This window comes from Melospiza melodia, chromosome 7 (genome assembly GCF_035770615.1).
Source record: "Melospiza melodia melodia isolate bMelMel2 chromosome 7, bMelMel2.pri, whole genome shotgun sequence".
In the NCBI taxonomy this organism is placed as follows: Eukaryota; Metazoa; Chordata; class Aves; order Passeriformes; family Passerellidae; genus Melospiza; species Melospiza melodia.
Window position 1 is genome coordinate 27424841 of NC_086200.1, and position 24996 is coordinate 27449836.

Sequence of the window (24996 nt, forward strand, 5' to 3'; positions counted from 1 at the left end):
TAAAAATCCCAGACTGGTTTGATTGGGAGGGACCTCAAAGCCCATCCAGTGCCACCCCTGCCATGGCAGGGACACCTCCCACTGTCCCAGGCTGCTCCCAGCCCTGCCCAGCCTGGCCTTGGGCACTGCCAGGGATCCAGGGGCAGCCCCAGCTGCTCTGGGAAATCCATTCCAGGGATGGATTCCACAATTCCTGATTCCCAATCTCCCACCCAGCCCTGCCCTCTGGCAGGGGGAGCCATTCCCTGTGTCCTGTCCCTGCAGGCCTTGTCCCCAGTCCCTCTGCAGCTCTCCTGGAGCCCCTTCAGGCCCCAAAAGGGGCTCTGAGGTGTCCCTGGAGCCTTCTCCTGTCCAGGTGAGCAGGCCCAGCTGTGCCAGGCTGGCTCCAGCCCTGGAGCAGCTCCCTGGCCTTTGTCACCCCCTGTAGAAGTGACCTCAGGCTCCTCCAGGCCTCGCTGTGTCCGTGTCCTGCTCCAGTTTGGGTGCTCCATCCTTCTCTGATGATCCTGAGCTCCAGACTGCAAATGCTTGGAAACCCAGGGAAGGGTCTGGAACTTTTTTGTCGGGACATTTCCCCAAAATCAGGAACTCTTTTGGGATGGTTTAGACCACCTGGCATTGACAATTCCGGCTGTTCCAGTGGGTCTGGGCATCTCATGGAGGGAAAGGTCTTTACAATTATATTAAGAAATCTGAATGGTGTGTGTGAGAGTTTCTAAGGGAGGCACTGAGTGCTCAAAGTCCTCAAGCTGCTGCTGCCCCTCATGATTCCCATTCCCAGGATGAATCCCTATTCCAGGGCAGCCTGTTGAGCTGCAGGGTGAAGGTTTTCCAGCCAGAAGAAGGAATGCTTTCCATACATTTACTTTTGATTTCAGCCCATTATCTGCCCCGTCCCCCTCCTCCTGCTCTGGCTCTCAGCGCTGATGGGGTCATACGTGCCAGTCCCCATGAGGATCCCATTCCAGACACTCATCCTCCTTTAGAAAATATCCAAAGTCAAGGCCGTGCATCCCTTCGAGCCAGTGCAACAGCTTCGATCTTTGCACGTTTCCAAAACGAGCTGCAGACCCAAAAATAGAACAAAACAAAGTTTCTTTGCCACCTCCCTCGCTGCTCCGCAGCGCCACAGCCCCGGGGCGGCTCAGGGGAGGTGGCTGTGCCTCGGCCACTCAAGGCCACCCGTGGTTAAAAGGCAGAGCTGTCCTCCCTCTTCCTGCCGAGGTGGTTTGGGATCCTGAGCTGCTCCAGGGAAGAGCTGAGGTGGCACCATGAGCGCTCTCGGGGGGCTCCTGCTGTGCCTGCTGCTGCTGCTCCCCTCTGCAGCTCTGCCCAGGAACCAGGGAAGGGATTCCCTGCTGGAAGCAGAAGGGAGGAAGGTGGGCAATGGAAGCTCGCAGGAGTCACCCAGGTCCAGGAGAGCTGCTGCCCCTCGCCCATTCTCCAAGGCTGAGCCAAAGGGAGCCAAATGCCCGCAGGGAGCGGCTGAGGAAGAGGAGGGCCCGGGCTGGCCCCGCTCTCGCCCGCAGCCCTGGCCCCTCGGGGGGCTGGAGGGGCCCGTGTGCAGGGTGAGGATGGAGCAGGACGGGGCCCACCCGAGGCAGCTGGAGGTGGTGGGAGTGCTCAGCCACTACGAGAGCAGCTTCATCAAACTGCTGCGGCGGCGCCGGAGCTGGGACGGGAACTTGCCGGGCACCTTCGGGCTGTGCCGGCCCGGGACGGCCGGGGCTGCTCCCCATCCCCTGCAGAGGATCCACCAGCACGTCCTGGAGCCCGGCCTGGAGAGATTCCTGGTCCTGCACCTGGAGGAAGGTTGGTGGAGAGCCCTGCAGGCTCTGGGGTGGAGCAGGGAGGGGAAGGATGCAGGCTCGGGGTGGTGGTGCTGTTTGCTGGCCCAGAGTCAGGGATTTAAACACAGAATTAAATCTGGGGGTTGGGTTCCCTTTAAAAACAGCGAAGTGATGGAGTGAAACGTTTCTGGGCATGTTTTGAAGGAGGTGAGGACGGCAGCGTGGCTCTGCCATCTGTCCAACACCCAGTGCCACATTCCAGCAGCGTTTGGGACATACTCTCAGGGATGCACAGGGTGGGATTGTTGGGGTGTCTGTGCAGGGATAGGGGTGGGACTGGTAATTCTTGGTGATTCCCTTCCAGCTCAGGACATTCTATGATTCTTGGTGGCTTCTGCTCTGCTCTCATGAGTGTTTCTCACTTTCTGTGTTTGGGTCCCCTCCCAGCTCTGGGGAGAACGGAGAGGCTCAGACCCAGCTGCTCCTGCTGTGCCGGTAGCCCAGCACCTGCTGATCTCCACTCTTGGGGCTGTGGAGCTCCTGCAGCTTCAGCCTTATGGGAGATCCTCAACACACATTCCCCTGTCCCATCCCGGGGGTGATCCCGGTCCTGGAGAGGGAGTTACGGCCTCCAATTTAATCTATAACGAGAGGTCCTGAAATTTTCTGCCTCTGGCTTTGGATTTTCAGCTGGGCTCAGCAGTGCCGGGCAGCGGGGACGTGCCTCTCCCCCGGGCAGTGCCCACAGCGTTCCCGAGGCACTGAAAGCCGATTTCCATGTGCTCTGGGGGAGGCAGCTCCGTGCCCGCCGGGTGCGGGGTGTGTCCCGCTCTCCATCTCCCTGGAGCCGGGATTTGCTGCGTCCCTTCTGCCCCTCGGGTCCGGTCCCGCTGCTCCGGTCCTTTCACGGGGATAGCGCTGGGCCCGAAGCCCCTTCCCCACGCTCGGGAGGGGATTGACGGCCGTGTCTCCCCCGTTGCAGTGCAGTGGGAGGCGCAGGTGAAGCTGCGGTTCCAGCTGGTTTTCCAGGCGGAGGTGGGACGGGCGGTGGGAGAGCTGCAGGCGGCCGTGATGCTTTTCTACTTGGGCCGCCGGGAGGGCTCCGGGCTCCCGCAGGAGCTGCTGGCCACGGGCCCGGGGCTGCCGAGGGACCAGGTGGGTCCGGGCCCTGCTGGGAGCAGGGGAGGGATGGGGTGTCCCAGTGCCGCTGTCATCCCTCCCAGCCCATTCCACAGCCCCTCCAGCTCCCTCCCTATTCATTCATCCTTCCTCCCAGTCCATTCACCATCCCAATCCATTCACAATCCCCTCCCAGCCCCTTGTCACCCCTTCAGGCCTTGGCCAACCCTCCCGGTCCCTTTGCGGTCCCCTCCCAGCAGCTCCGCCCCGTCTCCCGCTCCCGCCGTGCCTGAAGATGGAGCTCTCGCCCTGCCCAGCGGGGCTGCCCCGGTCCCCAGCCCGGTCTGGGGTGCTGAACCTGCCCCTGGGGGGTTCTCTGGGTTCCCTGCACCCCGGAGCAGCTCTGGGGATGGGGATGAAGCTCCCAGCGCTCCGCATCCTCCCTGTGGCCGCTCCCTGGCCTGGGTGACCCGGGCCCCGCAGGGACCGCAGCGGGGGCTCGGGTGAGTGTGCCCCCCGTGATGCCGCACTCACGCCCTCCCTCGGGGTTTCTGTGCTTTCTGCCTCGATGCAGAGGCTCTGCCTCTCCAGGGACACGCAGTACCTGGCCCTGGCAGCCGCCGCAGCCTCGGTGACCCGCAGCGCGGAGCGGCTCCGCTTCTCGGCTTCCCTGAGCATCCACGGCGGCGCAGGAGGTAGGGACGGGGTACCCTGGGGACAGCAGCATCCCCGCCCTCCTGTCCTCGCTTGGGCCTCTGGGGTCCTCTCAGGCCCGCGAGAGGTGGTGGGGACACGCAGGAGACCCCAGACCGACGTTGTCCCCTCTCGTGGCCACAGCAGGTGCCCCCCTGCCCCGCACAGAGGTGCAGCAGCTCCTGTTCGGCTCCGATGAGAAATGCTTCACCCGCATGACGCCGGTGCTGCTGCTGCTGGCCAAGTCACGGCAGCAGGAGGAAGAAGAGGAAGAGGAGGCTTTGGCCCCATCCTCCTACCTCTCTGCTGAGGGGGTGCTGGACACGGCTCCGTACCCACAGCTCAGGTCCGTGGCTGTCGCTGCGGGCACAGGAGAACACAGGGGCTGGGGGATGAAGTGGGGCAGGGGCAGCCCCAGCTGTGGGGACAGGGCTGGCTGTAGGGCACAGCCTGGTGGGACCCCCGTGACTCTCCCTGTGCTGTCCTTGCAGCCCACCCCAGGAGCTGCCGACCCCCACGGCCCCGGGCCAGGCCAACACCTCGTCCCCAGCGCCCGGGGGCAGCGCCCAGTTCCTGGCAACCCTGAGCCGCTTCATCCGGCAGCTCCTGAGCTCCTCCAGCGAGCCGGCCCCCCAGCCCAGCGCCCACCACTGGCTCGACTTCGAGATGATGGAGACCCTCCCTCACCAGCTGCTCAACCTGTCGGAGGAGGCGGCGCTGGAGCGGCTGGTGCAGTCGGAGGAGCCCTCGGTGCTGCTGCTGGCCCAGGACAGCGGGGCCGTGCTGGAGCAGCACCTGGGGGACTGGCAGCCGGAGGGCACCGTGCTGCAGCTGCTGATGGGCAAACTGCAGCTGGTCATCCAGGAGCTCAGGGACATCCCGGCTTTCCAGGCCAACGCGGCGCTTTTCCAGCACCTCCTTTCCTTCTGCTATTACCCAGCCGAGCCCGGTGAGGCCGAGGCGGCCGAGCGGGGCCCGGGCTCCCGCAAGCTGCGCACGCTGCTGCTGCTGAAGGCGCTGCAGTCGGTGCGGGCGCGCTGGCAGGAGCGCAGGAAGGTGCAGCGGCAGAACCGCAGCGCCCGGCAGCAGGGGCACTGCCGCCTGCAGGAGCTCACCATCGACCTGCGCGACAGCCACTTCGTCATCATGCCCACCATGTACGCGGCCAACAACTGCGAGGGGCCCTGCCGGCTGCCGCTGTCCACGCGCATCCCCAGCTACTTCTCGCACACGGTGCTGCTGCTGGGCATGCAGGACCAGGGCTCGCCGCTGCGCAGGGCTCCGTGCTGCGTGCCCGTGCGCTACTCGGACCAGCTCATCATCAGCCTGTCCTCGGACGGGCTGGAGATCCGCAAGTTCCCCAACATGGTGGCAGAGGAGTGCGGCTGCCGGTGAGGCTCCCGCCGGCCTCTCCCCGCCCGCCCCACCCCGGCCCCTCTCCCGGTTCGCCCTCCCGGCTCGGGGTCTGGTGCTTCTCCCGTGTGTCCTTGCCCATTGGTTTGGCTCGTTAGCGTCGCTCTGGTTCTGGGTTCATCCACGCCTGTCCCTGGGGCTGTGTCCCACTGCGGATGTCCCCTCCTGCCCCTGGGGGTGCCCGAGGTGACTCTGCTGGGTACATGGGGGAGGACAAAGCTTGGCAGATCCAGGCAGGACCATTCTTGTTTATCCCTCACTCTCTGCTCTGTAGAGCAGGGAAGGGCAGCTGCTGGTGCCTCCAAGCCTTGCAGCATCCTCCGGCCATTCCCCATCCCACGGGACCCCCCTTGGATGCACAGCTCTGCCTGTGACAGCAGACCAAGAGCCCAAATCCCCTGGCAGAGCCCAGCCCTGCCCTGGGGACGCGGCTCTGTGCGAGCCTGGCCGTGTCCTGGGGCTCCCGGCCAGGTCACATCTGCTCACCCCGCGCTGACCCCGCCGCCGGGCCGAGGGGAGGAGGGACGGAGAGATCCCGTTACAGCTGCCGGGCTGCTCACACCATTCATGGTGCCAGAGCACCTGCTCCGTGACCCCGCCGGCGTCAGCACGGGCTGCCCGCCCCAGATCATCTTCCAGCCCAGCCAAACCCTTGGGAGCAGCTCCTGGGCTTGTCCTGGCTGCACCTCCTCGGGGTTTGCAGGGCTGGAGGTTGGTACCCACCAGTCCCACCTCACAGACCTGCAGGATGAACCCTGAAAACACACACACACATAACCAGGGACAAAACACAAAACCAGGGACAAAACATGTAACCAGGGACAAGGGCTTTTCTCATTTTCCTCTTTTTTTTTTACCTTATTTTTTAAAAACTTCCACTTGAATACCTTATTAAAAATGAAAATAGTTTATTTTAACCACTGTTGATTTAGCAAATACTGAAACCTGCCATGGGTGGGGCTGCAAACATCTCTGGCGGTGTGATATTGCTCTTGTGTTTCCTTCCTAAAGCGACTCGGAGAAGGCAAGGCCTGCAGGGATCCCCTGGGTGAAGGGCTTCCAGTCCTGCTCTGTCACCAGCACCTCCTGGGCCACCCCAGTGATGGCACTGGGCTGGCTGAGGTCTGGGTCTGTCCCTGATGTCCCTTTGAGGACGGCTGCAGCCTGGTTCTGTAACCCAGAATGTTCTTCTCTCTTGATTTGCTCTCAATAAAACCATTAACCCAAGAGCTGCACAGTCTGGACACGACTCTGTTCATGGGGATCCCCAGAACCACGAGTGGAGGGGAACTGCAGAGGGGTTTGGGTGGGGATGGAGAAGGCAGGAGGCCCAAAGAAGCTCCTTCCATGAGTCCTTTCAGGTCACCTTTGATCCAGGGGTTCCCAAAGCCCCCGGGGAGCTCATGCCAGGCTCCTGGGCTGCTCTGCTGCTGCTCGGGGTCCTGGTGCCGCCCGTGCCCGGGGTGTCTCTGCAGGGCAGGCAGGGTGGGATTGGATCCCCCTGGACCCAGCTCCATCCAGCCCCGTGCCCAGCCCGGCCTCAGTCGCGCCTTTTGCCCTCCCTGGCCCTGCCGTCCCTGCCCGGCTCCCAGGGCCTCCTGCCCTTCTGCTGCTTCCAGTCCCGCCTGGGGCTCTCCCGGCCGCCCTCAGCCCTGCCGGGCCGGCCCCTCCACCCCTCCCTCCTGGGCTCATCCCGCTCCCGCCGCTTCTCCTTCCTCTCCCTCCTCTCCCGGTCCCGTTTCCTCTGCGGCTGCTGCTCGGGTTCCCTGGGGGCCCGGGGGGCCCGGCCGGGTCTGTCCCTGTCCTTGGCCCGTGGCTCCCTCCGGCTGCTCCGCTCCGCATGGACAGCTCGGCCTTCCCGGGCTTTTTCCTTCTTCTCCTCCTTCTTCTTGTCCTCCTTCTCCTCTTCCTCCTCATCTTCCTCCTCCTCACTCTCTTCTTTTTCTTCCTCCTTCTCCTCCTTTTCTTCCTCTTCCTCCTCCACCTTTTTCTCCTGCTTCTCCTGGCTCTTCTTCCCCTCCATCACAGCCATTGGCACCTCGGGGACATCTGCAGGTTCTTCATCCTTGTCCTCATCCTCATCCTTGTCCTCATCCTCATCCTTGTCTTCATCCTTGTCCCCGTCCTTATCCTCATCCTCTGGTGTTGCACGGCCAAACCATTTTTTGAAGATCCAGGGTTCTCCCTGTGGGGACAGAGGGGACCAGAACTGCTGATGCAGCCCAGGGACAGAGACCCCTCTCCATCCCTCCCCCTGGGGACAAGCAGGGAGGTGCCACCCTGACTCATACCAGGTTGCTGTCAGCTTCGCTGTCATCATCTTCGTCACCATCATCATCATCATCATCCTCCTCCACCGCGCTGCTCTCGGGTGGCGGCGCAGGCTGGGCAGTCACCGCCTCTGGCACCTCCACCTTGGGGCTCACAACCTCTGGGAGGGGACAGGGACAGGCCACGGTCAGCTGGGGCTGCTTGGGTGGGACATCCCAGCCCGGGGCTCGCAGGGCCCTGTCCCTGTCCCGGGCCAGACCCGGGGCATCGGGGAGGGATGGAAGGTCGGACCCACCGGGAACGGGAGGAGGTGGAGGCTCCTGGTGGCCACGGGCGAGTCCCTCCTTGGAGCATGGAGCTGCAAGACAGGAGGGGACAGCAGGGGACAGGAGGTGACAGCACGGCCTGGCCACCCCTTCCCGCTCCTCCCGGCTCCCCGCTCACCTTGCAGCACCTGGAAGGTGACGCTCAGCAGGGCCACCACAGAGGCCACCAGGATGCACTTGTTGAGGGTGAGCCCTTCCCAGAGCAGCGGCTCCTCCGCGGGGTCCAGGCTGGGCGGCTCCGCCTTGCTGGGCACGGGGAGGCTCCTGGGGACTGGGACACGGAAAATGTTACTGGGGGAACTGGGAGGAGGAAAAGGGCTCTGAGCTGGGGGGTGGGAAGAGCTCTTAATGTCCTCATGCACAGCCTGCTCAGGGCAGGGATAGGGACAGGGATAGGGGCAGGGACAAGGACAGGGGCAGGGACAGGGATGGGAACAGAGAGACAGGGGCAGGGACAGGGACAAAGAACAGGAGCAGGGGACAGGGACAGGGACATGGGGGCAGGGACAGGGACGAGGGACGGCGACAGGGATGGGGGCAGGGGCAGGGACAAGGGCAGAGACAGGGGACAGGGACAGGGATAAGAACAGGAGCAGGGCACAGGGACAGGGATAGGGACAGGAGCTGCTCCTCCCACGTGTTTGCACTGCAGGAGTGGGGACAAGAGTGTCTGGGGGGCTGAGACCGAGGGGTTTGGGCCATGGTGGCATTAGAGTGTCCTGGCAATCAAGCTGGGAAAAGCTCTGCCTGTGCTCCTCCTCCAGCAGCAAATCTGGGCAGGATGGAGAGGAGGAGGAGGAGGAGGATCTGGCAGGAGGCGGAGGAGCCCCATCTCCATCCCTGAGTCACTGATTTCCCCTTTCCATGGTCAGACAGCGCCTCCAGGGCTGTCCAGGGACACAGGACTGTGCCTCTGTGGCCATTCTGGGGCAGGAAAGGCCTTTCCCACTGTTGAAGATTGCAATGCAAGATGTTTTCAATTGCCATCTGTATGGCAGATTATCTTTGTCAAATGGGCAGTTTGCCTTATTTCTCTCTGAGTGACCACATTTACTCCTCCCTCAGGAGGGGACATCTGCTGATAACAGCCATTGAATGTCACTGCATGGCTGATAAGAACTACAGCATCCCATTGGGAGATGTGAGCCCAGAGGGAGGAGCCAAGCATTCCTGCCTGGATATAATCTGGAGATTCTGGAACACCAGCACGGCTTCTGCACTGGATTCCCCAGAGGAACAGCAGCTGCCTCTGCCACTGCATCTTCAGAGGAAGAACACATCCTTCTCTACAGGACCCCCTTGCTCCAGCAGAACCAGCCCTGACTCTGCAGGAAGGCTGCAGCCACAATTCCAATGGGACTGCTGCCAACAGGCTGACCCACAGGGTGTCAGTTTGTGTTCTGACTCTGTCAGTGTTGTTCTAGTTTACTGCATTGTTTATTTTATCCTTTTCTTTTCTTCCCTATTAAAGAACTGTTATTTCCTGCTCCCATATTTTTGCCTGAGAGCCCCTTAATTTAAAATTTACAGCAATTCAGAGGGATGGGGAGGGTTTGCATTCTCCATTTCAGGGGAGGCTCCTGCCTTCCTTAGCAGACTCCTGTCTTTCCAAACCGAGACACCCACACACCCACCTGGTGGCCCGGCAGCGCTGCCCTTGGCTCCCACCTTCTCCACCCGCTGCTTCTTCTCCGCCGCTCTCCTGTCCCCGCCGAGCGGGGCTGGCTCGGGCATGTCCGGCTCTGCCTCTGCCAAGGGATGGCCCCGGTGCTGCTCGGAGTCGCTCTGCTGCTCTATTCCCTGCGGGGAGGGCACGGAGCATGGCTGGGGGACAGGGACAGGGAAAGGGACAGGGACAGGGATAGAGATGGGATAGGGATAGGGACAGGGATAGGGACAGGGACAGGGATAGGGACAGGGATAGAGATGGGATAGGGATAGGGACAGGGAAGGGAAAGGAAAGGGACAAGGAAAGGGAAAGGGACAGGGACAGGGATGGGACAGGACAGGGATGGGACAGGGATAGGGACAGGGACAGGGACAGGGATAGGGACAGGGATAGAGATGGGATAGGGATAGGGATGGAGATGGGATAGGGATAGGGACAGGGATAGGGACAGGGAAGGGAAAGGGACAAGGAAAGGGAAAGGGACAGGGACAGGGACAGGGACAGGGATGGGACAGGACAGGGATGGGACAGGGATAGGGACGGGGACAGGGAAAGGGACAGGGGCAGGGGGAAAGGGTGACAGGGGCATAGGGACAGGGGTGGGATAGGGGCAGGGGCACGCGACAGGGATAGGGGCAGGAATAGGACAGGGACAGGGACATGGACAGGGGTGGGACAGGGACAAGGGCAGGGATGGGGACAGGGGGACAGGGGCAGGGGCAGGGACGGGGACAGGGACAGGGGCACGCTGCTCTGGGGGTCCCCGTGCCACCCCAGCGAGAGGCACCAACCCAGCTCCTGCAGCACCTGGGGCTCGTGTTCACCTCAACAGCCTTAAAGCTGGGGTGGATTTTATGTTATTTAAGCTGGATTTAGCCACGAGTCAGTCCCGACTAAGGCATGGGTGTGCTTGGGATCCCCCCGGGGCAGCCCCCGGGGCAGGCTCGGTGTGCGGGAGCGAGGGAGCCGCGCTGTGCCCCGGGCTCGGTGCTGGGCAGGCTCTGGGCTGGGCGTTGGTCGGTGCCACCAGGGAGAGCTGCCCACCGGCACAGATCAGTGACAGCGACAGCTGGGGGACCTGCGGGGACGTGCTGCAACCCTGCCGGGCGGAATGGCACCGCGGGACAGCCCCAGCCCGGCCCCTGACCCTGACCCGGCACAGGGATCCATCCCTGGCACAGGGATCCATTCCCAGTACCCCCTGCCCTGCCCTGGCACAGGGATCCGTCCCGGGCACCCCGTCCCCTGGCACAGGGATCCATCCCCTCAGGCACCCCCTCCCCTGGGACAGGGATCTGCCCAGACACCCCCTGCTCTGAACAGGAATCCATCCCTGGCACCCCCTGCCCTCCCCTGGCACAGGGATCCATCCCTGCCACTCCCTGCTCTGGCACAGGGATCCATCCCAAGCACCCCCTGCTCTGAATAGGGATCTGCCCAGACCCTCCCTCCCCAGGCACAGGGATCCCTCCAGGTCCCCCCACTCTGCCCTGGCACAGGGATCCCCCCAGGCAACCCCTGCCCTGGCAGAGGGATCCATCCCTGGCACAGGGATCCCCCCAGGCACCCTCTGCCCTTCCCAGGCTCAGGGATCCCCCCAGGCCCCTGCTGCCCTGCCACAGGGATCCATCCCTGGCACCCCCTGACCTAGCACAGGGATCCCCCCAGGCAACCCCTGCCCTGCCACAGGGATCCATCCCTGGCACCCCCTGCCCTGCCCTGGCACAGGGATCTCTCCAGGCACCCTCTCCCCAGTCACAGGGATCCCCCAGGCCCCCCTGCCCTCCCTGGCACGGGGATCCATCCCATCCATCCCAGACACCCCCACCCAGCCCCGGCCCCTCCGTGCCCTGGGCACTCACATGGGCTCTGCGCTGTCCCGTGGCTGTCGCTGCTCACCGGGGCGCTGCCATCTGTCACAGACACAGCTCAGCCCCTCAGGGACAAACCTGGGGACATGGGAATCACCAGGGGCTGGGGGGGGACGTGTGGGCCCCTCAGGGACACCCCCAGCCTGCACAGAGGGGACATCTGGCCGTGATTCCCTCATTGGTGTCACCCATGGATGGACAGAGGGGTCCCAAGCCAGGCAAAAAAAAAAAAACAACCCAGGAATTGAGGGGTGCAAGGGGAGCTCTGGGACTCTGAGCCCCAAAAGGTCACCAGCCTGGAAATCCCAGGGGAGTGGCAGCCAAAGGGACAGTGACCTCCCCGCCAACAGGGGGGGACCAACAGCCCAGGGTGTGCTCAGACACCCCAAAACCACAAAGCTGGACACTGCAGGGCACAGCCTGGCAGCAGGACAAGGCCCAGCTGCCATGGAGCAACCAGAGCTCCAAAAGGAACTCAAGGAGCTCAGGGAGGGCTCTCAGGGCTTTTCCTGAGGGTCCCCAGGGCTCTGGCACCAGGAAGGGCTGGGGAGGGGGTCCTGGGGGTTCCTCTGCCCTGGGAGGGCTGCAGGGGTGGGAAGGCACCACCAGGTCCCAGCACCACTGGTCCCAGCTCTCTTGGCATCTCTGAGTCCAGTGCCTCAGGTGCCACATCCTCTGCAGAAAGAAGAAGAATTTCTGCCCCCTTTGAGGCAGATGTAGTTGATTTCCCTCCCTGTGGAACACTGAAAAAAAGAGACCAGTACCCAGGATGAAACCTAGACTCAGTGCTGGAGGCAGAACAGATAAATAGGAGGAAACCTTTTGGCCACGATCTGCAAGGTCTTTGCTTTCATGAGGAAATAAAATGAATCTTTGGCTTGTTTAAGTGGTGTAGGTCTGGTCCTTTCTCTGCTGGGAAGGGACAGAGGTGCCCCAGGACTCTGGTGGTACCTGAGGGGTTCCAGACCCAGGGGAAGCACAAGGGTGGAGAACTTTTCCCAAAGTGTTTCCCCCCCCCCCATGTGCTTGCCCTGTTTTTGAGCTTCTCAATCATTCACCCTAGTTTGGGGCACAGATGAGCACCAGGAAGGTGGAGGAGGGCCTGAGCCTCTGTTCCTTCTGCCTGGCCATGATCCCTATGGTGTCACACAGGTGTCCCTCAGTGCCTGAGGTCGCCCTGAAGTGACACCACCCTGCAGAACCATCTCTGCCAGGCTGAGCTGTGCCCTGCAGAGTCTCACACACCTCACCAGTGGCCAAGGAACCTCTCCTGTCCTTCCCTGCCACCTCTGAGTTCTCCCTGCCCACCTGGGCAGCCCTTAGGTGGCCTTAGGACATCCCAAGTCTTTCTCCAACGCCACACAGGGACCATCACCAAACTGAGAGGGGTCAAGCACTGTGCCCACAGCACACCTCACTCCTCAGCAGAGCCCAGTGCCCTGTCACAGAGTGCCAGGCTCTTTCCATGCCTCCACCCCTTGTGTTTCACCCTGATGGAAGAGCCCAAACAGCTCCGGACCCAGGGCAGGCAGGTGTCCTTCCCTGCCATGTGCCCCAAGGGCATTAACTCGGCCCCAGAGCTGAACAGATCCATGTCCAGCTCTGTCCCCTCTGTGCCCTGGCAGGGGGTGGATGCACTCTGGGGCTCACAGCCCATCAGGGTCCTTGTCCCCAGGCAGGATGGGCCGTGTCACCTGCAGGAACAGCCACCCTGGGCTGGTGATCCAGGGACAGCCACTGCCAGGCCAGGCAGGGCAGGGATGGCCACAGTGCCAGGGGTGACCACAGTGCCACATGAGGCCACCAATGCCAGGGGTGGCCATGAATGCCAGGGGTGGCTGTCAGTGCCATGTGAGGCCATTAATTCCAAGGGTGGCCACAGTGCCATGTGAGGCCATCAATGCCAGGGGTGGCTACAGCGCCAGGAACAGTTTGCCCATGGCAGGGCTGGTCACCCGCAGTCCCCAAGTCCTTGCTCCCTGCCCAGGAGTGCTCCCATCCATCCATCCATCCATCCATCCATCCATCCATCCATCCATCCATCCATCCATCCATCCATCCATCCATCCATCCATCCTTCATCCCTCCCTCCCTCCCTCTCCCCCGCCCATCCCTCACCCCTCACGCCAGATCCGCCCGTAAATGCTGAAAATCGCAGGCACTTAACAAATAATCAGCTCCGCTCTGCCGCCGCTGGGATTTCTCCCGCACGGGCTCCCGAGGTCGCCTGCACCGCTGACTTACGTCAGAGAAACTTCCAAAAATATCCCCTGGCCTGCCCCGTGTGCCGGTCAGCCCCGGCCGGGGATGAGCCCCGTGGGGTTCAATCCCACCCAGAGCCGGCTGTGGCCAGAGCTGCCTGGGGGCTGCCTCATGTCAGGGTTTAAAATCCCCAGAAATTCGTACCTGGGGTCGGCACCGCCTCCTCCTCCTCGGCTGCAGCCCCCGGGCGGCCCCGGCTCTCCCGGGTAAAGAACAGCAACAGCTGCCGGGGGGAGCGGAGCAAAATAGCGCCCAATCACCGGGGCTGAGAGCCACAAAAGGCAGCGCAGCCCCGGCACCGAGCGCTGCGGCTGCCCCGGGCACGGGCTGAGGCTGCCGGGGCACCTGAGAGGGGTTTGAACCTCTGTGACACTTCTGGGGACACAGGGAGGGGACAGGAGCCTGGGCACGGGTGTGTGAGACAGGTGTGGGATGGAGGGATGGATGGATGGATGGATGGATGGATGGATGGATGGATGGATGGATGGATGGATGATGGATGGATGGATGGATGGATGGATGGATGATGGATGGATGATGGATGATGGATGGATGATGGATGGATGGATGGATGGATGATGGATGGATGGATGGATGATGGATGGATGGATGATGGATGATGGATGGATGGATGATGGATGGATGGATGGATGGATGGATGATGGATGGATGGATGGATGGATGATGGATGGATGGATAATGGATGGATGGATGATGGATGGATGGATAATGGATGGATGGATGGATGGATGGATGGATGGATGGATGGATGGATGGATGGATGGATGGATGATGGATGGATGATGGCTGGATGATGGATGGATTTATGGATGGATGGATGGATGGATGGATGGATGGATGGATGGATGGATGGATGGATAGAGGGATGATGGATGGATGGATGGATGGATGGATGGATGGATGGATGGATGATGGATGATGGATGGATGATGGATGGATGGATGGATGGATGGATGGATGGATGGATGGATGGATGGATGGATGATGGATGGATGGATGATGGATGGATGATGGATGGATGATGGATGGATGGATGGATGGATGGATGGATGGATGGATGGATGGATGATGGATGGATGGATGGATGGATGATGGATGGATGGATGGATGATGGATGGATGGATGGATGGATGGATGGATGGATGGATGATGGATGGATGGATGGATGGATGGATGATGGATGGATGATGGATGGATGGATGGATGGATGGATGGATAATGGATGGATGGATGGATGGATGGATGGATGATGGATGGATGGATGGATGGATGGATGGATGGATGGATGGATGGATGATGGATGGATGGATGGATGGATGGATGGATGGATGGATGATGGATGGATGATGGATGATGGATGGATGGATGGATGGATGGATGGATGGATGGATGGATGGATGGATGGATGATGGATGGATGGAGGTGCTGGGTGTGCAGAGGTGGAGCCAGGCACAGGTGAGGAGAGAGGTTGAGAAATCCCCCTGGGGGCAGCAGTGCTCAGACAACCCCAGTGCAAATCCCATTTTGCAGTGTTTGCAGGGGTCCATTGCCCTCCCAGCCCTCTGATGTCCCTGTTCCTGTCCCCAGGAGCCCTGTCACAGCCACAGGCACCTCCTGGGCAGGTGGGAGTGGGGATGTCCCATCCCAGGATAGAGGGAGGAGATGAAGAATCCCATCTGGGGAGCAGCAAAAGCCCCTGGAGCTCTGGCCCTGCCTGTGGGGTTATCCCAAGCCCCCAGCTCAGCACAGCAGGAACAGCCTCAGGCAGGAGCTCCTGTGCCAGGGATGTGGAGCAGCAGTGCCTGCTATCAGTCTGGCACACCCCACTTTGAGGACATTGCTGTTATGCAGAGGCTTCAGACCCCAAAACCCCCAAAACCCCGAAACTGTAACATTTCCCACCTGCAGCACTGACATTTTTCTTTAGCATGATCTAAAGGAGGAATGAACCAGACACTGCCTTTTCCGGGTGAGGCTGGATCCAGGCCCTGCTTTAGGGGGCTCAGGAGCAACCTGTGCTCCCCAGGGCAGGGATTTGGCCTTTCTGGCAGGGACAGGATGAGCACACGGAGGGAGAACAATGTGGAAGCCCCCAGAGCAGCCAGAGCACTGGGCACACCCTCAGCAGAGTTTTCCCGTTTGTATTCCCGTTCCAGCAGGGCCAGAGCTGTTCACCGGCATGGCATTTGCTTTATAGGGAGGTGATGAAAGAAGAAAATCATCACCAGGACAAATAAAATCCCTTTTCCTCCCAGTTAATCACGTTTCCATGCTGCCCCCAGGTTTGTTCGCTGCTCCTGCCTCCCGTGGCTGAGCTGCTCCTTCCAGGAAAGATGCCAGGGGCTGAACCGGCACCGGCAAAACACCCTCCCACTTCATCCTTACATGGAGGCAGAGGATCCGGAGCTCTCCTCACCCTTCCCAGGACCTTTCAACACCCCCTTCCCGCAGCGTTTCTGCCTCCACACGTGTAGCTGGGAGCTGTTCCCCGTGGAGCTGCAAAGCCTCCACCTCCAGCGCGCAGTTTATCCCGGGCAGATGGAGGAAAGAGATTCCCGCAGGCAAATTCTTTCCTAATCTCTTGAACCCCCCCCCCACCAAATCCCGGCTTCTTCCATGCCCTGAGCCTGATAAAAGCGTCGCTGGGACGGGGTGAGCTCAGGGAGAGGGAAACCCGATCCGGCCGGGAGAGCAGGAGCAGAGAGCCAGGTGGGGAGCAGGGAGGGCAGTGGAGAGGCCAAAGAGTGACTTTGGATGGGGCTGGATGGCACAGCCCCTCTTCCCTGGCTTCCCATGGCCTCTGTCCCCATGAATTGTGGTCCGGGCTGTGCTGCAGCATCCCCTCACTGCCATGGCAACGCTCGCTTCTCCTCCCACCAGGACATCATCTCCCTTTTTCTCCCCGTTTTTAATAACTCACAGTTAAAAGGCAATCAGAAAGGCATAAAATTAGTCACCGAGTATTTTTGGCACAGGTTGGTTCTGGGGATGGATCTTCTCTCAGTTCTCACAATTCCCTCTCTCCCCAGAGCCCCTAGGCCCTGCCTGACTCTGTCTCCTGCTGGCACAGGTATGAGGGGTGGCAGATGCTCCAGCTGCCTGCTCAGGTGGCTTTCCCACTGCTCACCAGGCTGGCTGCAGATATTTTCCCCTTGGATTTCATCCCTGGCTCCATCAGAACCTGCCTGACCATGTCCCAAGGCTTGAGACTCCAAAACACCTCCCAGCCTTTGGAGCCTTTACCCTCCAGCCTGGGCAGGGTTGGGCTCTTGGCCTGATTTTAGAGATGGGAATTCGGATGTTGTCTGCCAAGCCAAGTGCCCTGGGCACAGCACAGCTCTGCAGGCAATGCCCAGCTCCAGCTGTGTCACCCCCACGCTGGCATTGTCCCTTGGGGGCCACAGGTCTGAGGGTGCCCAGGGCAGGTTCCCACTGCTGGCACCAAAATCCTGCTGGAGATGCACGTGGAGCTCACCAGGTGCTGCACATGGAGCTCACCAGGTGCTGCCTGGGCTTGTTGGAGGAGCTTGGTGTCTCCCAGCCCTCCACCCTCCCCTCAGATGTGGTTGGGGATGCATTCAGAACGGGGCTGGTGGAGGAGAGGATCACAGAAACACCAAAATTCTCCAGGAAATGGGGTGAAAGAGCACCTTGATTCCCTGCACGAACCAAACCCCAAAGGTGTCCCCATGGCAACCTGGGCACAGCCCAGTGCTGACAGCAATATTCCCAAAATTCCTCTTTAGCTGGATCCACCATCTCCAGCTAGGGGCTGTGCAATGGTTGTGCTGACAGCTGCTGCCTCCTTCCCCTGAGGAACCAAACATCCACCCAGGAGATGATTCCTGCAGGAACCACAGAGCTTCCCAAGCACTGAGGAGCACTTGGGAGCTTTCAGGGAGGGAAGGAATGTCTCCCCTCTGCCAGCTGTGCTGCTCCTGTCAGATCCCATCTGTCAGGACGGAGATTTCCGATCTGCCAAGCTGAGCCATCTCCTTGCAGAGGTGTGGATGATGGAAGGCCTGGAGCAGTTTGGATGCTGGATGTTCCTGTGGCTCCACATCTCCAGGTGTTGCAGCAGGGCTGGAGGGAGCCAGCAGGAGATGAAGCATCCTCTGCATGAGCTGATTCCCACAGCTGATTCCTGGACAAGCTCCACATGCCCAAGAGGCCTGGCTGCACCTCATGGCCCTGCAAAGATCCTCATGCCACTTCTGATCAAGAACTCAGAGCTGGGCCCTTCCTCGTGGCTTCAGGGATTTGGTTCAGCTGGAAAAGACAGCCAAAGGGATCTTCTGTCTCCTCTCCTGGGTTTGAGGTGGTGTGGAACTGGTGAGGGAAGATGGGAGCTCTCTGGGCTGGTACCTCCTTGGTTTAATGAACCACAGCTTGGAGCATCGATGGGACAAGAGGAAATGGCCTCAAACTGCTCCAGGAGAGGTTCAGGATGGACATCAGGAGGAATTTCTTTGTGGAAAGGGTGGTCAGGCATTGGAAGGGGCTGCCCAGGGAGGTGGTGGAGTCACCAAAGAACAACTGGAGGTAGCACTCAGTGCTCTGGGCTGGTGACAAGGTGGGGATTGGACACAAGTTGGACTCAATGGTCTCAGAGATGTTTTCCAGCCTAAATGAGTCTGGGATTCTGGGATCTTGGAGGATCTTCTTCCTTTTACCCTTTTAGTCTGGAGGGAATGCCAGCCATAAAAATGATGCCTCTGTGTTAATTGTGAAGGGGCCCAGGAAGAGAGGACACCTCACCACAGGGTTTTGGGAGCAGATGCTGCAGCTTAACACATTCCTTCAGCTGAGCAGGGAAAAAGGGATCACATCCCAGAAAAACTCTCCCATGTCACTTCTGGCTTCCCAGGCCTGAGCTGGATCCATCCATCATCCATCCATCATCCATCCATCCATCCATCCATCCTCCATCCATCCATCCATCCATCCATCCATCCATCCATCCATCCATCCATCCATCCATCCATCCATCCATCATCCATCCATCATCCATCCATCCATCCATCCATGTCCATCCATCCATCTGTCCATCCATCCATCTATCCATCCATGTCCATCCATCCATCCATCCATCATCCATCCATCCATCCATCCATCCTCCATCCATCCATCCATCCATCCATCCATCCATCCATCCATCCATCATCCATCCATCATCCATCCATCCATCCATCCATGTCCATCCATCCATCTGTCCATCCATCCATCTATCCATCCATGTCCATCCATCCATCCATCCATCCATCCATCCACCCATCCATCCACCCATCATCCATCCATCCATCCATCCATCCATCCATCCATCCATCCATCCATCCATAAATCCATCCATCATCCATCCATCCATCCATCCATCCATCATCCATCTATCCATCCATCATCCATCCATCCATCCATCCATCCATCCATCCATCCATCCATCATCCATCCATCCATCCATCCATCATCCATCCATCCATCCATCCATCCATCCATCCATCCATCCATCCATAAATCCATCCATCATCCAGCCATCATCCATCTGTTCATCCATCCATCTGTTCATCCATCCATCCATCCATCCATCCATCCATCCATCCATCCATCCATCATCCATCCATCATCCATCTGTTCATCCATCCATCCATCCATCCATCCATCCATCCATCCATCCATCCCTCATCCATCCATCATCCATCCATCCATCTATCCATCATCCATCCACCCATCCATCCATCCATCCATCCACCCCTCATCCATCCATCATCCATCCATCATCCATTCATCCATCCATCCATCCATCCATCCATCCATCCATCCATCCATCCATCCATCCATCCATCCATCCATCCATCCATCCATCCATCCATCATCCATCCATCATCTATTCATTATCCATCCATCATCCATCCATCCATCCATCCATCCATCCATCCATCCATCCATCCATCCATCCATCCATCCATCCATCCATCCATCATCCTTGAGCCTTCCATGGGCTCATCCATCACCCCTGGAATGACCCACAGCTATCTGGAGCAGCTCCACATTAAATCCCAGCCTGGAATCCACGTGTGCCCTAAATCTTCAATTCACAAATCTCAGAGGTTTTTCTCCTTTTTCCTGGCTGCAGGAGCTCATTCAGGTCAGGGGGATGGAAGATCCAGATCCTGTTAAATCCTACTTTTAGTCTCAGCTCCTTTCTGTAATTGTTCCATGATCCCTTTTCTCACAGCTCAGCACCACTCAGGACTGATCACTGTTCTCCCTAAAGATTTGCAGTTTGTCACTCCCAGGAGAATAGAAGGTGTGATTCCACTCCAGGGAATTATCCCTGGAAGTGCCATTTGGGATTGGGAAAATGGCCATGACATTTGTCCCACCAAGGGCTGGGGCTGTGGCAAACAAACCTAGCAAAAACTAACAATAAGGTTAGGACTAAGTCTTTTGCCCTTGGGTGTGTGTGGCAGCCATCTTGACATCTTCAGTGTCATGCTTTATATAAGCTACAAGAATGTAAAATTTGGTGGGTGATTGGTTGATGATTTATCATTGTGGTTTGTATTTTTATTTGGTTTCTTGGGGGGAGTTAGTTCTGGGGTTAATTCTATGTTTGCTTGGGACAGCCATGCCACGGGAAACTGAGGCAAAGGGAGATTTAGGGCAAGTGAAGCTTTGGGTGGAACAGCCTGGCAATATTTAACATCCCAATGATCACAAATCTTTCCTTTTTTTGGCTTTCCTGATGAATGGAGCATTGGTGCATTTACCCAGACAGGTTCCAGCACTGGGGGCTGCAGATCCCAAATCATTCCCAGTGAAGGAGCTGCTTCCCTCTGCTCTGAACAGACCTGCAAACAACCCAGGGCACCAGGAACCAGAGAGCTCTGCCTCCTGTGGGAATAACTTCATCATCCCAGCCTCTTTGGGATGATGGCACCCACTGGAGAGCAGGTCATGGTGGATTTAAACCTTTCCCGGGGCTCCAGGTTGGCCCCACAGAACTGAGCAGTTCTGAAGCAACAAATCCATGTCCAGAGAAACATCCCTGTGCTGTGGGGATGCTCCCAGACTTGGCAGCTGGGCTGTGGGACATGGGGAGGGAGGAGATGTTCCAGGCAGGCTTTAGGTCTTAAAAGGGTCATAAAAGCACAAAATCCACCGCAAAGTGCAGCACAAAGTCCTGCAGGGACAGCAGAAATAGCAGGAACTTCCTACTCAATTACCCAGACAGGTTCTGGCACTGGGGGCTGCAGATCCCAAATCATTCCCAGTGAAGGAGCTGCTTCCCTCTGCTCTGAACAGACCTGCAAACCACCCAGGGCACCAGGAACCAGAGAGCTCTGCCTCCTGTGGGAATAAGGAGCTGTTCCTCAGCTCTTCCCACAGACCACCAGCTCTTTGGGATGATGGCACCCGCTGCAGAGCAGGTCCTGGTGGATTTAACACCTTTCCCAGGGCCCCAGGTTGGCCCCACAGAACTGAGCAGTTCTGAAGCAACAAATTCATGTCCAGAGAAACATCCCTGTGCTGTGGGGATGTTCCCAGACTTGGCAGCTGGGCTGTGGGACATGGGGAGGGCGGAGATGTTCCAGGCAGGCTTTAGGTCTTAAAAGGGTCATAAAAGTACAAAATCCACCGCAAAGTGCAGCACAAAGTCCTGCAAGGACAGCAGAAATAGCAGGAACTTCCTACCCACCTCCAGCCCTCAGCTGGGGTTTCCCAGTTTCTCTGTGCCTCCCATCCTGTTCCCCATTTTATCTCTCTGTTATCAGACCAAAAATTCCCAAATTAAAACTCAGCAGCCTCCAGACACCAAGGGCAGAGGTTTCACCCTGCCAGGCCCCTCTGCTCTCCCCTCCCTGCCTCACACCACGGATTTCCCAGCTCCTTTGGGCCACTCTAGGAAGGCTGGAGGGGTTTGGGTTCCTTCCTTATCCCCTTGCAAGACCAGGACTGTGCTCTGGGGCTCTTTGTCCCTCTAAGGCACTTGCTGGGGTGCTCATGGAGGGGCTTTGTCATCTCAGAGGTCTGGAAACTCTGATGATGACTTTACCTCTGCAAAATTGTAGCAAACTCCTCTGATTTATAGCAGGACAGGAAGGGCTGGGACCTGAGGATGAGGTTTTTGAGTGACGCCCCCCCTTTCTGCTCCAGCTTTCCCTCTTCCTATTTTCACACAGCAATGCCAAATTCAATATATTATGTAATGGGAACAAGCAAGAACCAAACCAGCAAGGGCTCCAAGCTGCAGGAAACTCCCTTTCCAAAGCCACACTCTCAATGAGTCACTTTTCTCTCATTTCTGCTCACCACCCTTGCAGACCAGGCTTTGTCCAGTGCAATGAGAAGACATCAAAGCTCAGGATCTTTAATGTTTCCCAGTTCTTCCTCAATATGTCCTTGCTGGATATTTGTTCCTAAGACACATCCTGCTCAAACAACAAGATTTGTGTTTAAAATAAAGCTTGGGCACTGCCAGGGATCCAGGGGCAGCCCCAGCTGCTCTGGGCACCCTGTGCCAGGGCCTGCCCACCCTGCCAGGGAACAATTCCTGATTCCCAATCTCCCACCCAGCCCTGCCCTGTGGCAGTGGGAGCCATTCCCTGTGTCCTGTCCCTGCAGGCCTTGTCCCCAGTCCCTCTGCAGCTCTCCTGGAGCCCCTTCAGGCCCCAAAAGGGGCTCTGAGGTGTCCCTGGAGCCTTCTCCTGTCCAGGTGAGCAGGCCCAGCTCTGGGATTTAGAAGGCAATCCCAGAGCTCACAGGCATCCAGAAGATCCAGCTTTAGGACAGTTCCTCCTCCTCAGCTCTCTGCCAGCACCAGGACAAAGCAAATGTCCCACAAAAGCCGGGCTGGATTTACCAACTCGCGATTAATATAAAATCAGGTGGAATCTTTCACTGAGTGACAGAGAGGAGGTTCCAGGAATGAACCTGGAGTGGCTCTGCCCACCTGGCTGGGGAAGGTGATCCAAGGGATTTGGACGAGAACCTCCCTCCTGGTGGCTCCTGAGCTCAGGAATCTTCCAGCCTGCAGCACTGCCCTGGATTTTGGGCTGTGTTCTCACAAACACCACACGGGGATGTGAGCACTGAGCCTTCTCCTCTCCCTCACTCCCACACAGCCTGTGCTGCACTTTGGGCAGGGCTGTGCTCACACCTTGGATCACAGAGTTCAACACAGACTCAAGTGGTTCCCATGATCAGATACGACACCAGTCTGGTATTTGTTGGCAAAAAGGCACAAAGGAATGAAATGTGCCCCAGGATGGGGCAGGAAGGTGCAGAGACATGCAGGGCAAGGGCAGCCTGCCCAGGAGCTGAGGCAGGAGCCTGCAGGCTGTGGTGGTAACAGTCCTGGAAGTGATGATGGAATTATTAAAACGTGGCAACAACACGGGTGTAGGAGTGGGCAGAGGAGCAGGAGAGGAGCTGCTGCTGCCCAGACATTCCCAGCAGGAAGGTGCTCAGTGTCTCTGCAGCCAGGATCCGTCCCTGGGAGCACCCTCACATCCCTGGGGAGCCCCATGGAGAGCTGGGCCTGCTCACCTGGACAGGAGAAGGCTCCAGGGACACCTCAGAGCCCCTTTTGGGGCCTGAAGGGGCTCCAGGAGAGCTGCAGAGGGACTGGGGACAAGGCCTGCACGGACAGGACACAGGGAATGGCTCCCACTGCCAGAGGGCAGGGCTGGATGGGAGATTGGGAATCAGGAACTGTGGAATCCATCCCTGGAATGGATTTCCCAGAGCAGCTGTGGCTGCCCCTGGATCCCTGGCAGTGCCCAAGGCCAGGCTGGGCAGGGCTGGGAGCAGCCTGGGACAGTGGGAGGTGTCCCTGCCATGGCAGGGGTGGCACTGGATGGGCTCTGAGGTCCCTTCCAACCTAAACCATTTTGGTTTCTGTGATGTCCTGTCTGTGGGCTCCTCAAGTGACCAGTGAAGTCTCCATGACTTTGTAGATGACAACGAGAGGAGCAAGGACCTGGATCCAGCTGCAGGCTCCATCCTGGGAAGGAAATGGAGGTAGAGCACTTCCAGGGGGTTTGGCAGGGCCATGGCAGGAGCTCTGTGTCCTCTCCCAGCCCCACTTTGGCTCAGCTGTCCTCAATTGGCGCCTCTGGGCTCCAGTGAAGGGACATTAAGGGACATTAAGTCTCCAACTCAGCTCCAAGCCCAGTGTTTAGGCACCATTACCCACACTTCCCCCATTCCCTCCTCCCCGCCTGTGCCCAGCCTGCCTCAGCTGGGGGGAACCAAACCAATACCAGTGGAATCCTTCTGGTTTTTTTTGACTGTTTCACTGAAATATCCACCACAGCCTGAAAGAATCCCTCCTTGAGTCCCAAGCTAGGCCCCAGATGAGACACTGAAATCCATGAGGAGGTTTATCCATAGGAAATGCTGCAGGAGTCTCTCCCAAATCCAAACACCACATCTGCCACGCTCAGGGAGGAGCCAGGTCCTGCAGGACACATTCCCTGAGCCAACCTCGGGTCCCTGCAGGTGCTTTCCTGGTCTAGATATCCAAGGAAAAGTGAGGAGAGAAGTCACCTCCCTTCCACCTCCCTCTGCCCTGCACAGAAATGGGACATGGGACCTCTCCATGCCCACCAGCCCCTTGTGGTGTTGGTGGAACCCAAACACCACCCATCCCCAACAGCCTGCTGGTTATTCCCACCTTCCACAAGGCCAGGGAGGTGCTGCAGGAATTCTGGGGGGAAAGGGGCAATTCCCCATTTTCATGCTCACATAAGCCATCCCCAGATGGCTGGGACAAAATCCAAATCTAGCTAGGGGACAAAACACCCCCAGATTGCTGGGATCTGGTCTGCAGATTGCTGGGACCTTCACCATTGGGATCTCCTGTCCCACAGCAACCAGGACCAGAGAACCATGGAATCATTATGGTGGGAGAAGATTTTTAAGATTAAGTCCAACCATGAAGCCACCACCATGGCCACCACTGAGCCATGTCCCCAAGCGCCACATCCATGCATTTTGGAACACTCCCGGACAGACACAGTGCTGGTGATGAGAAGATGTCTTAGGTTGGAAGATGTTAGTGGGGCTGTGTGTTCTATTCCCATCTGTCAGAGCTGGGGCAGTTCTCTGCTGTCCATGGGGCAGTTTTTTCTTTATCTCTCCCACAGCCAACCCTCCCTCCAGCAGATCTCTGCTGTCCATGGCCACTGAGTGTCCCTGCAGGGCTGATCCAATCCCAGCATCCCATGGGGAGATGCTCCGCCCAGGGGAGGAGCCAAGCATTCCTACCTGGGCACAATCTGAGGTTTGGGACACCAGCACAGCCTTTCCACTGCATTCCCAGAGAGCAGCTGCCTTTTCCACTGGATCTTCAGAGGAAAACTCCACCCTGCTGCAGCAGAGCCACAGCTGGCACTGCAGGAGGGCTGAGCCCCCATGGGATGGGGCTGGGACACCACCCTGACACACAGGGGGCAGGGCATGCTCTGACTCTTCAGTAGTTTATTTTCTTTTTTTGTACTATTGCATTTGTATTTTTAATTTTCCTAGTAAATAACTGTTATTCCCGCTCCCATATCTTT

The 24996-nt window shown here is 58.5% G+C and overlaps 2 protein-coding genes across 5 annotated transcripts; one reads left to right on the top strand and one right to left on the bottom strand.

Annotated features, from left to right (window-relative positions):
• The first annotated feature begins 363 nt into the window (after positions 1–363).
• On the top strand, positions 364–4997 carry AMH (anti-Mullerian hormone). Its single transcript, XM_063160870.1, has 5 exons — positions 364–1812; positions 2773–2945; positions 3484–3604; positions 3747–3948; positions 4094–4997. The coding sequence occupies exons 1-5, from the start codon at positions 1272–1274 to the stop codon at positions 4995–4997; spliced, it is 1941 nt and encodes a 646-aa protein (XP_063016940.1). The 5' UTR covers positions 364–1271.
• Positions 4998–5899: 902 nt separating this feature from the next.
• LOC134420648 (cilia- and flagella-associated protein 251-like) lies at positions 5900–13637 on the bottom strand. 4 transcript variants are annotated; one of them, XM_063160863.1, is made up of 7 exons: positions 13559–13637; positions 11144–11230; positions 9247–9412; positions 7731–7883; positions 7582–7644; positions 7307–7446; positions 5900–7200 (listed from the first exon to the last, which is right to left on the bottom strand). In XM_063160863.1, the coding sequence occupies exons 3-7, from the start codon at positions 9344–9346 to the stop codon at positions 6556–6558; spliced, it is 1101 nt and encodes a 366-aa protein (XP_063016933.1). In that variant the 5' UTR covers positions 9347–9412; positions 11144–11230; positions 13559–13637; the 3' UTR covers positions 5900–6555. The 4 variants fall into 4 exon arrangements, with proteins under 4 accessions (XP_063016933.1, XP_063016936.1, XP_063016935.1 ...); XM_063160866.1 differs by having other exon boundaries at positions 9247–9436; XM_063160865.1 differs by lacking the exon at positions 13559–13637 and adding an exon at positions 13320–13539 and having other exon boundaries at positions 11144–11194.
• Positions 13638–24996: the final 11359 nt, after the last annotated feature.

Coding starts and splice junctions, on each gene's coding strand:
- LOC134420648 (XM_063160863.1), bottom strand. CDS start 9,346: ATGCCCGAGCCAGCCCCGCTCGGCGGGGACAGGAGAGCGGCGGAGAAG. Junction 7,447..7,581: donor TCCACCTCCTCCCGTTCCCG/GTGGGTCCGACC, acceptor GTCCCCTCCCAG/AGGTTGTGAGCCCCAAGGTG. Junction 7,201..7,306: donor GCGAAGCTGACAGCAACCTG/GTATGAGTCAGG, acceptor CTGTCCCCACAG/GGAGAACCCTGGATCTTCAA.
- AMH (XM_063160870.1), top strand. CDS start 1,272: ATGAGCGCTCTCGGGGGGCTCCTGCTGTGCCTGCTGCTGCTGCTCCCC. Junction 2,946..3,483: donor CGGGGCTGCCGAGGGACCAG/GTGGGTCCGGGC, acceptor GCCTCGATGCAG/AGGCTCTGCCTCTCCAGGGA. Junction 3,605..3,746: donor CATCCACGGCGGCGCAGGAG/GTAGGGACGGGG, acceptor TCGTGGCCACAG/CAGGTGCCCCCCTGCCCCGC.